Genomic DNA, 14168 nt, shown 5'->3' on the forward strand with positions numbered 1-14168 from the left:
TATATAATTTATAGAATTATTATTATAATTTTTTATTTTTTAAAATAATTTAAAAATTACTACTTAAAAGCACGTAACATTTTATATAAAACATTAACTAATTAAATAATATTATACATACAACCTGGAGAGAGAGAGAGAGAGAGAGAAAGAGAGAGAGAGTAAAACCGAATAAGAGAGCAACCAATTTGGCAATTTGTATGTTCTTAACAACATGGGTGGAATCCATAGAACTATATCCCCCCCCCCCCCCCCCCAGGAAAGCAAAATAAACATATCAAAGGCAATCGGATTGCCAACAAAGAAAAAGCATACTACCAACGAAAATGATCAAGTAAATTTCCATTTTTTTCCTTTCCATTTGCTATCATGACACATACAAAGAATTATGTTGATGTTAATGTACATAAATGTTCTCCAAAATCCCCCTACCCCTATAACACAAACCTAATTGATGATTTACATATCTGTTCTACAAAGAATTGGTCTTTTTCAATTTGAGCATTTGCCTGTGTTCCCACCCAAATATTGTAATAAAAACATCACATCATGAAAACCTTCGTCCAGATTTATCACTTATGTCATCCATCTCCCTTCCATCCTTCCCTGAAGTAGGAAGAGGAATACAGATACAACCTTCATTACATATAGGAACCTCGACAGAAAACTTGCTTCATCAAATTTGGGTTACAAATATCAACACAGTGCGATGAAACGATGCCCTTCTCCAACCACCGAACCATTTTCAGAGACATCAGTACATACCCATCAAATCAACATTACCATAACACACTGCCCTAAAATGATGCTCTTCTCTGATGACTTGACCCATTTTTAGAGACATCAACATATTCATCAACTAGAAATATTCTGTGGAGACACGACCAAAAAAAACCTTCTGTGGAGACTATCTTCTGTGTGTACTACTATCTAGATAACAGACAGCAATTCCTCAATAAGAGCAAAGCTATTTGACACGAAAGTCATGCCTGAACACGTTCAGATTCTGGGTGAACTTGTCTCTGTTTTTTGAATCTAGGCTTCGAGTAACATCTGCCATGAGTTTGTCGAAACAAACCAAAAGTCGTTGATGCTGATCCCTGGGCTGCAAAATGATGCAAATTTCACATTATGGATGAGAATACAAGAAAAAAGAGAGAATTATTTCAGTAGTTCCCTCTTTAATTTTTTTTTTAAAATAAAAAAATATATTATTATGCACAAAAGTACTAAGGAGGTAAATAAAAAAAATGTATTATTATGCACAAAAGTACTAAGGAGGTACTGCCTATATACAAAATATAATTCCAAGTCAATCAAATAACAAATCTAAAATTATTTCAATTTTTAATATCATCACCTAGCAAAATAGAGCCAAAAGTGTGAATCCATCTATCTCTAACGTTTGTAAAGTTAGTAACTACACTCTCAACGCTCTTGGATTTCTTTCCTTCCACACAACTCAAAAAATAGTAAGTGGAATAAGGAACAAATGTCTATTCTTTTTACAAAAACCCACCCACACCCACAACTTTCTACTCACATTTCCAGCCATAACCCAATTTAAACCCAAATGCCTCTTCAAATTAATCTTTCTAGTTATTTCTATAAAGAAATATACGATTTAATCATGTCGATCACAACTTATTTTCTACTTAGGCAACCCTCTGAATTGCTATGTAGCAGCAGTTCCTACTGCGTAACATCAGCTTATGCCGCTTGATGTTAGCACATATTCATAAAATTGACAAATTTGTCACAGCATTCTAACAATATTTAAAGGAAATAGTTTGTTATGCAAACTACAAACTAAACACAAAAAACAAAAAGAAAAAGGGAACAGAATAAGCCACCAAAAAAACAGAACCTTACCTGTGAAGCCAAAATTTGAGCCTTCAAATCAGAGAATATCTGCAGATACATGTTGGATCTCTAACGTCAAATTTTTTTAAAAAAGTAGAAAACTGAAAACAGAAATGCAAAAAGACTAGATAGAGGTAGACAAAGATTCAAAATTTTTTGTTCGATAAAAACGAGATATCAAGGAAGTGACGACTTAAAAATAATAAAAACGCCTAGGAAATGTTGCAAGGATTCAGAGGAGCTCAGTAGATATATGTCTATGTGTTATTTACTGAGGGGAAAGGATTTGAATAAAGAGCAAACAACCATACAAAACAGGTTAAAAGCTGGAAATCAACATCACCTGTTCACTAATAAGAATCAGACTTAACATAGGTCTGCTGAGACTCCATTGGTTGCCACAATCCTCAAATAATACAATCTCAAAAAGTGTTTTCAATATCTGCATACAAGAGGAAACGACAAATATATATGATAGAAAGTGGCAAAAAGAACGCATCAATGATCATATGTAAGTATGGAGTTCTACATATGCAAGTTAACAAAAAACATACAACTCAATGAATTCCATTTCTGAAATTGCTTCTGTTGTGCAACCATTGCTCCTAACACAACATATTATGCCTAATATGCATCAATAAGCACTAACTATTGTGTTTTGTCACCACCTTTTTCTAAAGAATACTGCACTAGAAGGCCAAAAAGCTATATACAGGACAAGAAAAAGGAATTTGGGAGCGAGGGGGAAATATACTAAAAAGAAAAGAACTTATCCGAGATAAAAAGAGCAGGAGGGAGGATAAAATGTCCTCCTTAAGGAAGGAAACTGAAAACCTTCCAAGATAAAGAAAAGAACAATCAAAAGAAGGCACTATCACTGAACCCCAGAAAAGCCAAGAATACCAATCTAAACACCAGATTTATGGGTAAAGTTGGCACTTCCACAAAGATATAGTGTATAATATTTGAAATAAAAAGTATAATGTGCATATGAACAAAAAGGCACCAAGGAGATGTCACCCATGTATAAAAATATTTACAATTTGCTCAATATATCAATAAATTTTCTTAAATCCTCCACTCTATTATTACCATGACCTAAACATAAAGAACTTATATAATAGTCATCTATCCCTAAACTTAGTAATCTCTCCTTCAATCCCCTCAAAAGCCCTCTGATTTCTCTCTTTCAACACAACCCAGAAAAATAGGAAGTGGAATGAGCTCAACAATTTTCCTTCCCCTACTAATTCCTTCCCCAATCCCATAATTCATCTCTCACATTTCCTGCATTGACCTAATTAATACCTAATAAGATATAAACCATAGTCCATAAACTGTAAACCATTAGACACCAAAGAAGAATGTGATTACAATCACATCCTTTTTGCACATAAAGCACCTGTTCACAAGAATTTAACCCCTTCTCATTAGTTTATTGATGGTTAGAATACATTCTCTTCTCACTTCCCATGCAAAAAGATCTACTCTAGGTGGGGCATTCACCCTCCAAATCTGCTGTGCTGGAAAGCTGCTATCCCCAAATCCATTATGTTTGACCAAGTAACTGTATTTGGACCGAGCAATGACGTATATCTGATGGAAATTGAATACTGACTCTTCCCCCTTCAACCCACTCATCTCTCCAAAACAAAATGTTATTCCTTCTCCCCCACCTTCCACCGAATGCACTCCTGGAACTTCTATCTCCCCATATTTATCTTCTTCCACAACCCCACTTCATGTGGACTCCACACAAATCTCAAGTCCCCCACTTTGCATCAATCACTCTTCTCTATAGATAACCTTCTCACAAATACCTCCACAGTCATTTCCCTTGTAGATTCTGATTCAACTCAACAAAAGATCTCAACCCCAACCCCCCCCCCCCCGCCGCGCTGATATCAAAGGTTTTCTGTTCTCCTCTCATCCTACCAAATGGTATTTTTTCCTCCTCTCTCCATCGTCCAACGGAAATTTAAATTGAGTTGCCTCCAATCTCTTTACCAGTTTCGCAGAAACTACTCTTCATAAGTGTTAATCTTCTCCCTTTTGAGAAAAACTTCCTCTTCCACCTTGCAAATCTCCTCTCAAACATCTCGATCACCGGTTCTCATATCTCTCGTCTTTATATTTCAAAACCCAACGGGGGGCCAAGGTACTTAATCGGTAGCTTCACAGTTCTGCAACCCAAAACACTAGCCTGTTTCCCATAATCCCTCTTATCTCCCAACTTCACCATTTCTGACTTATTCAATTTAATATTCAAGCTCGACTGACAAAATATGAGTGTCATCAGCAAAAAGAGATGAGGTATTTCCACCATATTATCATTCCTAACCCCTCTAATTAAATCCATATCTCTAGCTCTCAACAACGACCTGTCCAAAGATATAATATAATGAACTGTGGGAAGACTGAAAAATTACCGCTGCCTCATATGATGGAGCATTCTTATGGCATGCAACTATCAAATATCAAATCATATGAGTTTTCTATGATAAGAAGGCAGGCACATTCTAAAAACTTACCAAACCAAGTAACTGAAATGTATGACTAGCTTTAGCTTATAACAAATTTTACAAATTATTGCCACTCCTCACTCAAGTGAGCCTTTGTGGTGCCTGCTGTATTGGGTATTCTTCAAACCTAAAGCCTTGGTTCCATCTTTTCCTTCAACATTGATTCGTTTATATATTTGCCTAACTAATTAAACAATTTGTAATTTAAGATTGTACGAGCAGGAGTTTTTTGATAATTTCGCATAACCAATTTTTCTTTTAAGAAAATAAGAATTCATTAAAGAGCACCAAGGATATGGAGCCCAAATACAATAGAAAATAAAAAAAAGAAGTCAGAAGGTCGTTAGACTGTCAAAAGTGTTGGAACCAAACCAAGCCAGACTCTATCAGAAGAATAATAAATATCATTACAAGTTCTTCTAGTTTGATACTTCCAATAATCCACAAAGTAGCCACAGAGACAAGAGAAATAAGTTTTTTCCTTTCCCTATCACCCCAGATACCATGCCACCAACATCGCTCTTCTGCCAAAGAAGTTTATGATTTCTTATTTTAGAGTCTCAGTTTATGAATAAATTGAGAGTAATTATTTCAAATTTATACTCGAAGTTCCTTGCATTTTAATTTTATTTACACCAATTTCAAGCCTAAAACACTTTACAACTATTTATAATTGATATAGTCAAAAGCACACCAGGGAAGAAAAAGAAGTCAACAAAAAAAACATCTGACAAGTCACTGTAGCAATATTTCATATGAAGTACCTCTGGAAACAAATTGGGACAGTCTGCAATGTGCCGGGCAAGATTGACTGAAGCAGGCAAAGTAGGTGCCTCACCCATAGTAATGTTGTTAAAGTAGAAAGCAGCTAAATTATCAACAGCTGAAGCACACTGAAATCGCAAGTTCTAAATCTTTCAGCTAGAACCAATGGGATGCACGGGAAGAAAAGAAATGATGAACAACATTAAAAACAAAGAAAGGTCTACTCAAATTTTATTTTCAGGCTTAATGTCGACTATTTCAACATGAAAATAACAGTTGAAGCTACAAGCTAAGGAGGTAAGGCTATCTGGTATGACTCTTACCTGGGACGAGATATTTGTATCTAGGCCCTTAAGCCCAGATTCAAGGGAACCTACAAGATGCATAAAAGTAGTGGTATCCAGATTCAATATGAAAGCAATATGACTACTGAACAAAACCTCCAAGAATGCGAAGTAGGCCCTTGTAAGCTGCAGAGATGAAAAAAATATAAACTTATCATACAATTAGTCAAACTCAGAAACATGATATGCCTAAAGTATAAAGCCGGAAGGCCAACAAATTAAATTTTAAGCAGATTCTGGTGTAATGACAGTAAAAATGCATTTCTTCTTCTCTCATTGACCTTTCAAGAAAAGTGTCGAAAGGGAAAGAAGCAGATTGGGAAAAAAGAGAAGGAATACGGCCATCATATAGGACATGATATGGCATTTCAACAAAATACATTACTTTAAATGGCACTTCTCCAAAAAATTGATTCATTAAAGGAAAAGGTTGAAATGAAACAAAATGACATTAAATACCCTCAATTAGAAACTAAAAGATCACACCAAGGTTGAAGATATTCTAAATACCTTTCTATATGCTAATTTATCAGCCAATGGAATTGATAGTGTCATCTTCAAAGCAATGTCAAGTGCATCGGAGAGTGCTCTATCACCATATAGTTCAAACACACCAAAGTTGACATAGTTTCCAGAAAGGGCTGCCAGTCGACAGAGAAATATAAATGATCAAATATGAAATGGAGAAAGATAAACAAACTACATTTGATTTTGCCTTTCACGGATTGGTACTCCAAATAACTTAAAATCCTGTATTACCATATGAGGTTCTGCCGGTACTTTTAAGTCAAACTAAAACAAAATCAAGATGTTTTGTGCATTTGTACAAGAATACTCAAGAGACAAACAAGAATTATGATAGAAAACCAGCACCAAAAGAAACATCAAAGACAAGTTTTACACAGATAATTTTAGCTCTATTGTTATTTAAGTAATATGTAAAATTCACTTCAATTTCCCATTTCCAAAACTTTTCCCAATTATACTAATCTCATTAGTAGCATTTCTAAAAGTATCATAAGTTAGCAAGAGTTGAAGATTTTCCCCAACAAATATGACAGTAACAAACAGTTTATTTGGGTACCAAAGTCCACTGCAATCATACATTATAAACTCTACATGTATCTGTAGCTTCATTTGGTTGACTACTCTAGTGAGCTTCAGCTTAAAGTACTTGCTCAAACAAAGATCATAACTACGTTTTATTTATGAGTGGTGAACTCTTCACAGTAATGGCATTAGAACTCATGACAACTCACCCACCTCTAAGTTGGGGAGCAAGTGATGATTGGAGCTAAGCTCCAAGTCAGCTACTTCACTTAATAAGCCAGTACTTTTACCATGTCACGCTAAAAAAAATCTGTGAAGCCCAAAGAAACAGCACTCAACTTTTTTTGGGACAGTACCCAACATAAAGACCTGACACCTTCAAATTCCATATCAATGCTCATCTCTTTCAGACACTCTCTCCATTTTTCATATGAAACATTGTCACCTCTGAAATATTCAGAATATGAAACCAACTATAGAAATAGAATACAATAAAAAGTCAACCAAGAACTAAACAAACGGGACTGGCCGCTTTTATACACTTACCACTGAAGGACATGTTTAGGTCTACATCAATAATTATATTCTATACACAACTAGCTCTAACTTGACGGAAGGAAAGATAAGTAAAAGAAGCAGAGAATGACAGTTCCAGAATGGTGAACCAAACTCACAAGAGTACATCAAGACATTATTATTAACAAATTTTATTTCCAAGAACAGAAAAATTGCCACCAGAGGAGAAATAAATAAAAGAAAAATTGGAAAAAGAAAACTATATTATTTATCAGGTCACATCTATATTGACTCCATTTTAGCCAAACCATGGTAATGTTGCAAACACCCTCTAATTTTGGATCTAAATAATGCTCATTTAATAAGCTTCTCCCACTAGGATGCCCCATGCAGTTTCTTTGTGAGCCTACCCCATACAGAAGCTTTAATATAAAAGTGCTTTCTCATCTGTCAAGTAGCTTCTCGCCCAATTACACTCTCTTTAGTTATATAATTGGAATGTTTCTCCTGGAGCAGTACAATATCCTACTTTCAAGAAATATCCTCATAACTATCCCAGGGACCCAGCGTAAAAAGAAAAAAGATGATAAAAGGAATGCAATATCTTTCTGGAGGGTTCTTTTATTTGGAAACTCAATAATGTTTCAATTGACCTTAGAAGAACTCTTTTGCACAATTAGAAAATAGAAAATAGCTGCCATCTAAATAAGGAACAAAGTTAGATATCTTATATCTAAACTTTGAGTGCAGAACCCTTCAAACAACATGATACCATACTTCTGGGACAACACAGGAGTGCAACTAATCAAATAAAAAGGTCAAAGCCAATGCCATATGCAAGTATGCAAATGGAGTGCAACTAAATTTTAATAAGCAGCATGTACAGCTTGCCAATTGATTAAATTAGATTGAGGTTCATATCTAACCTCTTGACAGAATAGTTAATGAAATCCATATTCCTTTGTATTTGTATGCATATATATCAGCGGCATTTGGAAGAGATAAAATCCTTGTCCCATAAGCTACGATTAATTTACTGACTTCCCGGAAAAGAAGAATTCCATTAGGAGAAGATGAATCAAATGTCAGCCGTTGGCTTTTGTTTAACACAAACTCAGCCATGAATTTTAACAATGGGGTCGTAACCTGCAGTGTTGAGTAAAAAAGCCCCTCCCAGGGGAAAAAAATTAAATTTATGAAATTAACATTGCCACAATCACATGTACCAAGAAAATATATAGAAAGAATTCCAGGTTGAAAATTAAACAACAATTAAAAAAGACTAATTTTAATACTGTCAGACACCCAAAAGTTGAAAATTATACAACAATTAAAATAGACTAATTTTAACACTGTCCGACACCCAAAAATTGTTCGTAGAACACAAACTCATCCAGAATTCAATGATTCCCCTCCTTGCCAAATTTCCCAAGTAGATGAACCCATCTATAAGACCCAGTTTGTTCTCCATCCTAATTCAACATATGCAGCTTGACTAAAAATGATACTGTTACAAAAGCTAGTTTCTGATTAAGAGATTACTTCAAGAAATTTAAAGAAAAAAAAAAGATACTATAAAGTACAGAAGAATGAATTGTTTTCTATTTCATTGAATATAAGGGTCCTATATCTACAAGTAAATAACAACAGCAAAAAGAAACAATAAAGATTACAAAAATTTTGGGTACATTACTAATATACCTTTTACCCTAATAAAATCCTAATTTGTATTTCTTAACACTTTTCATCAAGTTGGTGAAGAGATATTATTCATTCTCAGCTTAACAATAATCGTATGAAATACAGGAACTTGATCCTCTAGTCAAAACACCGACAAATTGTGAACTATTTGGCATGTATCGAGTACAAATCAGCCCATTATTCAGCTTCTCTTTGATGAAGTGTCTATCTAATTCAATCTGTTTTGTTCTGTCATGTTGTATTGAATATTGAACAATACTAATCACTGACTCATTGTCCCAATAGAGTCTCATAAGTCCATCCTATTGAATTTTCAAATCTTTGAAAATGATTGTCAACGATAGAAGCTCAGAAACCCCTTTGGCTATAACCCTGAACTTTGTTTCTGCACTAGATCAGACTACTACATTTTGCTTCTTATTTTTCTAAATCACTAGATTCTCTTCAAAAAACGAACATTACCTTGATGTGGATCCCCTATCCAATGATTATCCAACATAGTCTCCACCATTGTATGCTTCACAAAGCAGTCCATTGTTTCTTTTGAACACAATTCCCTTCCTCAAAGTACCTTTAAAGGGCAGAGGAAACATGTGGACCTTATGTCGCTCACCATTTTTTGGGTAGTGTGGAATGAGAGGGCAGAGGAAACATGTGGACCTTATGTCGCTCACCATTTTTTGGGTAGTGTGGAATGAGATGAATAAAAGAGCTTTTGAAGAGTAAACAACGACAATAATTTTGACTTGATTAGGAATAGATGGTTGTAAACTCATGGATTTTTATTATTAGGTCATCCTTTTTACTCTATGGAGGATTTAAAAAACATTATTGACATAGTGGTAGATATGTAAATATTTTGTACACGATTGGTACCCCTTCGGTGTCGATTTTAATGATATTTTACTCTTTTATTTAAAAAATTATACCATTTACCCTAATAAAACTCTAAGTTGTACATCTTAACATATTACCCCTTGGATCCTAAAAGCATATGAAGGTTACTAACAATATGCTTAAGCAACTGACAACAAATGAAGCTTTGAATTCTAAAAAATAAAAAAGAAAATGAAACTTTGAAATACGACAGCTGAACTAACATGGCATACTCTTAAAACAAGCCCCATACTATATCATTACCCATTTGACAAACTAGTTAAAAAGTGATATAACTTTCTCCATCTTTTACAAATATAGAAACCAAAATCAAACTTCACACATGCTTTTACAAAGGGAGAGCTGTAACTATCAGTTCAATAAAAGAAAAAATATACTAACAAGAATGAGTAGCTAGAGGCATAATCCTGATAAGGAAGCTGGATAATAAAGTGATATGGTATATTAAGCTGACAACATAAGCCACTAGGTTAAGGAAGCAGAAAAAGATCAACAAATTGTTGAGAGTTTATAGCAGCAGCAACTTAGTTGAAATCCAAAAAAAGCAAGAAACCATGAGAATAATCAGCGATGATTTCTATCAGTCTTTCAGTTAGAGCAAGATCACATAATGGGAAGAGGCTATGACCAAAAAAGCAATGTATCAGATGCATTATATATCTCGTAGGACAGCTGGCAATAAGACTATAAAGCATCAAAATTCAAAATTAATGATCTTTAAGCTAAGAAAATAATAATAATGACAAAGCAATATTCCACATACCTCTGGTGTGTCGGTCCAGTGTGAGATGCCCTTCAAGAGAAGTGGCATCTGTGCAGGATATAGCCAATCAAACAAAAGACTGTATGTTCTGCGACTGCAAGACATTTAGAAGAAAGAAGTCAACTATTAAAAACTAGTAGACATTTGACAGACATATCTTGTGCATTCACACAGAAAGATATTCTACATACTGCTGTAGTTATCCAACCATGAACATATAAATAAAAGGACTACCACATATCTACATACTTACCTGTTTGTGGCCATGGTAATTCCTCTGAGATCCCTCATTAATCCAATTAATGCATACTTTACAGCATCAGAGCGGAATAGCGAATCAGGTGTTGACTCCAAACTACGAAAGACCTAAAGAGGATGAAATTTATGTAACATTTGCATTTACAGTAATGACTTGATAATGATGGAATCTATTGCCAAGAAAAAGCAAGAAGCTCTGTATCTATTGGCCCTAAAAATATTCTATTATGGTGTCTGTTAATATGTGCCACTGAGGACCCATTTGGCCCACCAATTGGTGATCATGTGTGAATCGCTAAAAAGTCATGTGAAAATGACTTCTAACAGAAAGAAAAAAAAACAGAAAAACAGTATTGTTTGGTAAAATTTACTGCAAAAAAGTCTTCAGTATAAAGTGTGACATTATTTTTTATTACCTATGTTACAATTTATCATTACTTAATTTTTAAAATAAAATTATTTAAAAACTATTTAATAATAAATTAGTTATATTTTAATTTTAAAATTATTGAATTAATAAATTACTAAATTATTACATTAATAAATATATTCAACAAAAATTATTATTCAGCTAATATGATATACGTCATATCTTAAAAGGATTTCCAACTTTTAGTGATAACTTAATTAAAAACAAAAAACTGATTATGCTTCTAGTGGCAGACTTGTTTTATCTCTTTTGGTACCCAACTAGGCTTATGCCTTTGGTACATAATATCAGCGATTTATCTCACAGGCATGGCAATATAATTTCTTTTGATCCTGAAAAGATCAGGTAAAGGTTCTGAAAGCAAATAAACTTAGAGAAAGAGAGTGTTTATGTGCCTGCAAAAGCGGTTCCATTGAGGACTTGAACTTCACAGGGCTGTCCTCCATAAAGATTAACCAGCCGATAGTGTAATAGAAAGTTGTTCTGCTGCGAGAGCATCTATATTCTTCTAAGAAAGGAAAGTGCTCCCTCTGAAAAAGATAAGAACTCCAAGAATCAATAAAATAATGCATCTGAAATAATTCCCAATAAAAAACAATCATGAAGAATAAACCAACAAAAGCTAAGCAGGAGCCAGAATTACAGTGTGATTCGCAACAATAAATTTCACAGTATCGAGCTTTAGAAGCAGCTTCCCAGTCATATATCTGCCCAGAAAGAAAAAACAATCAACAGTTTGGAGGGGGGAGGCTGAAGAACACTGTTTTGATTGAAAGAATCAACAAGCAGCTTAAATTTTAGGTGAGGTAGAAAAATTTACCCCGATGCCAGTTCCAAGAACAAACTTAATGTGTGATCAACGACCTCCTCGCTCTGAATAAGCATTTTAACTTTGTAATTTATCAATCATATAAGTAAAACACAAAACAAGAATAAAATAATTACCTCGGTATAGCACTTTAAATTTGTGGCAATCTTCCCAACAATTAGATTCAATATTAATAGGTGATCATGAAGACCAAGAAGTTCAGACAATCGTGCATATAGCTGCTGCAACAGAAAGTGAAAACATCAAGGTGTTTGTTAAAACTAAGAATGGTTACAAAGGAAATAAAAAGAAAGCTATTTACTTTAGATGAATGCATGGCCTGATCACCAACGTAAGACTTCCGGAAATGCTGAAAAAATGTGAGAATTGCTCGCTCAAGCCTTTGCTTGCTTAGTTCACCATACCTCTGAAAAGGAGTCACTTCAGAAATGGCTAAAAAAAGATGCTTTATTATTTAAAGAGCAAAGACTCGTCAGATCTATCTGAAGGCATTTCGTAATACCTTCTAAAGAGAACATAAAAAAACCATTATTTAAAAACCCAGAACCAAAATGTTCTTGTTCTGCCAACAATTATACAGACAGCTTTTTTACACACGAAGATGCAACTGACCAGGTTATGAATAGCAAGATCCAAACTGAGACTCTAGTTGCAATGTCACAAGCCAATTGACTCTTGACTCAGTGCATGAGCAAACAGCCACATGACGATAGCCTGATTGCAGCCTGGCCCTTTTGTCGGCCATCTTGGCTTGTGGCCACATATGGACTGTGCGTGTGTGTGTGTTTGTGTGTGCGTGTGTGTGTGTTTGTGTGTGCGTGTGTGTGTGAGAGAGAGAGAGAGAGAGAGAGAGCACGTAAGTTGAACAAAGTGTCACGATTACTTTTATCGTCTCATGAAAAGAAAAAATGGTTTGTACATATTTCTTGACCTGAGAGGTTCTTCAAAAAAGAATATTCTTTGTGTGAGAACAAAATGTCAGGATTAATTTCATTCTTTCATTGAAAAAAATTAGTTTGTACATATTTCTTGAAGTGAGAGCCTTTGAGAGAGAAAATCCTTTGTGCATAGATCTTTTCAAGCACCTTGGCCAAATTTCTCTAATCAGGACTTTTCTTGTTCTAAACAACCTCTTTGAAAAGACTTCTGGCCATTGAAAGAAATTTTTTTAAATGTCTGCCTTGAGGAAAAGGAAGCTGACTGTTTGCTACTCTCAAAGATGGCAGGGTTATGCATTTACATCTACAAGAACTTCCAACTGCCGTACCATGTTATGATACCATTTAACCTAGCTAATAGGAAAGTGACCAATATATACATACAATCACTAACCCGAGCTAACACAGACCATTATGAACACCGGAATAGAAGTTGCTGTAAGTTTGCAACCCTCAACTCTAGAACAAATTATCCTTAAGCAGAAAATTTGGGATTCCTTACCCCCATGCACTACTACTAAAACCACAAAGATCTAATAGGTCTCAAGTAGGATAGGAATGGTAGTTGGTATTGGAAAGAGAACTATAAATAAAGTCTAAAATGAATAGCTAATGTTAAAGGTGCAGAATAGAGTCCAACATTGAAAAATAAATCATGCCTATTGGTATACCTGGCTGTGTAGCCCATTATCTGTTACATTAATTAACTGTAAAACACGAGCAGAAAGTTCTGCATCAAGCACTTCCTGCGACTCCACACTGCAAAATAAATTAATAATTACTAAAAGAAAACATTCTTAATTATTCCTTACAAATGCAAAGAAAGCACACAATTTGGGTAAAAAGAACATTTACCTACAACCACTGCATTGTTTTATTTTGAGAATAGCAGCAATAATATGTACAATCCAAGATAGTTTTGCTTCAATAACAGAAAGTTCAGTTTTATCGTTGGTGGGCACTCGTGCTCTTTCCTGCATAAACCAATAACAGAAGTAGTACAAACAATTATGTAGACTCTACAAACTTAAAAATGAAAAGTAATATAAAAGAGGTTGTACTGACAAGTGCTTTACCGTGTAGGATTGCAGAATCGGCTCCATTATGTTTATTATATATAGACCACAACGTTCATACTGCATCAATTGAAACAAACTAAGCCAGGAGGAAAATACAACTTAACGAAAATAATGAGACTGCATGCCAAACTCAAATAAGAATTTTTATTTTTTATCCTAGATTCCTCGAATATCTTCGAGCTGCAAAGTGTGAGAAGCAGAAATTAAATAAAG

General features: G+C 34.5%; 1 protein-coding gene across 4 annotated transcripts in view; it reads right to left on the reverse strand.

The window, feature by feature from the left end:
- Nucleotides 1–327: 327 nt before the first annotated feature.
- Nucleotides 328–14168, reverse strand: part of LOC110817079 (ARM repeat superfamily protein) — a 37596-nt gene continuing 23755 nt past the window's right edge. For 2 of the 4 annotated variants that reach the window (XM_088209849.1, XM_088209848.1), the window contains exons 13-29: nt 13953–14012; nt 13732–13850; nt 13548–13635; nt 12240–12344; nt 12055–12156; nt 11930–11982; nt 11753–11816; nt 11505–11639; nt 10675–10787; nt 10422–10515; nt 7987–8206; nt 6005–6135; nt 5474–5620; nt 5150–5278; nt 2207–2305; nt 1873–1911; nt 328–1105 (exon numbers count right to left, since the gene is read on the reverse strand). In XM_088209849.1, coding sequence (XP_088065975.1) covers nt 968–1105; nt 1873–1911; nt 2207–2305; nt 5150–5278; nt 5474–5620; nt 6005–6135; nt 7987–8206; nt 10422–10515; nt 10675–10787; nt 11505–11639; nt 11753–11816; nt 11930–11982; nt 12055–12156; nt 12240–12344; nt 13548–13635; nt 13732–13850; nt 13953–14012 — 1836 coding nt within the window. In that variant the 3' untranslated portion in view covers nt 328–967. Of the gene's footprint in view, nt 1106–1872; nt 1912–2206; nt 2306–5149; nt 5279–5473; nt 5621–6004; nt 6136–7986; nt 8207–10421; nt 10516–10674; nt 10788–11504; nt 11640–11752; nt 11817–11929; nt 11983–12054; nt 12160–12239; nt 12345–13547; nt 13636–13731; nt 13851–13952; nt 14013–14168 lie in introns of all 4 variants that reach the window. The other 2 variants (XM_088209847.1, XM_088209846.1) reach the window with 1 other exon arrangement.

The sequence above is a fragment of the Carica papaya genome, chromosome 8, assembly GCF_054855325.1.
Source record: "Carica papaya isolate Zhongbai chromosome 8, ASM5485532v1, whole genome shotgun sequence".
NCBI classification, from domain to species: domain Eukaryota; kingdom Viridiplantae; phylum Streptophyta; class Magnoliopsida; order Brassicales; family Caricaceae; genus Carica; species Carica papaya.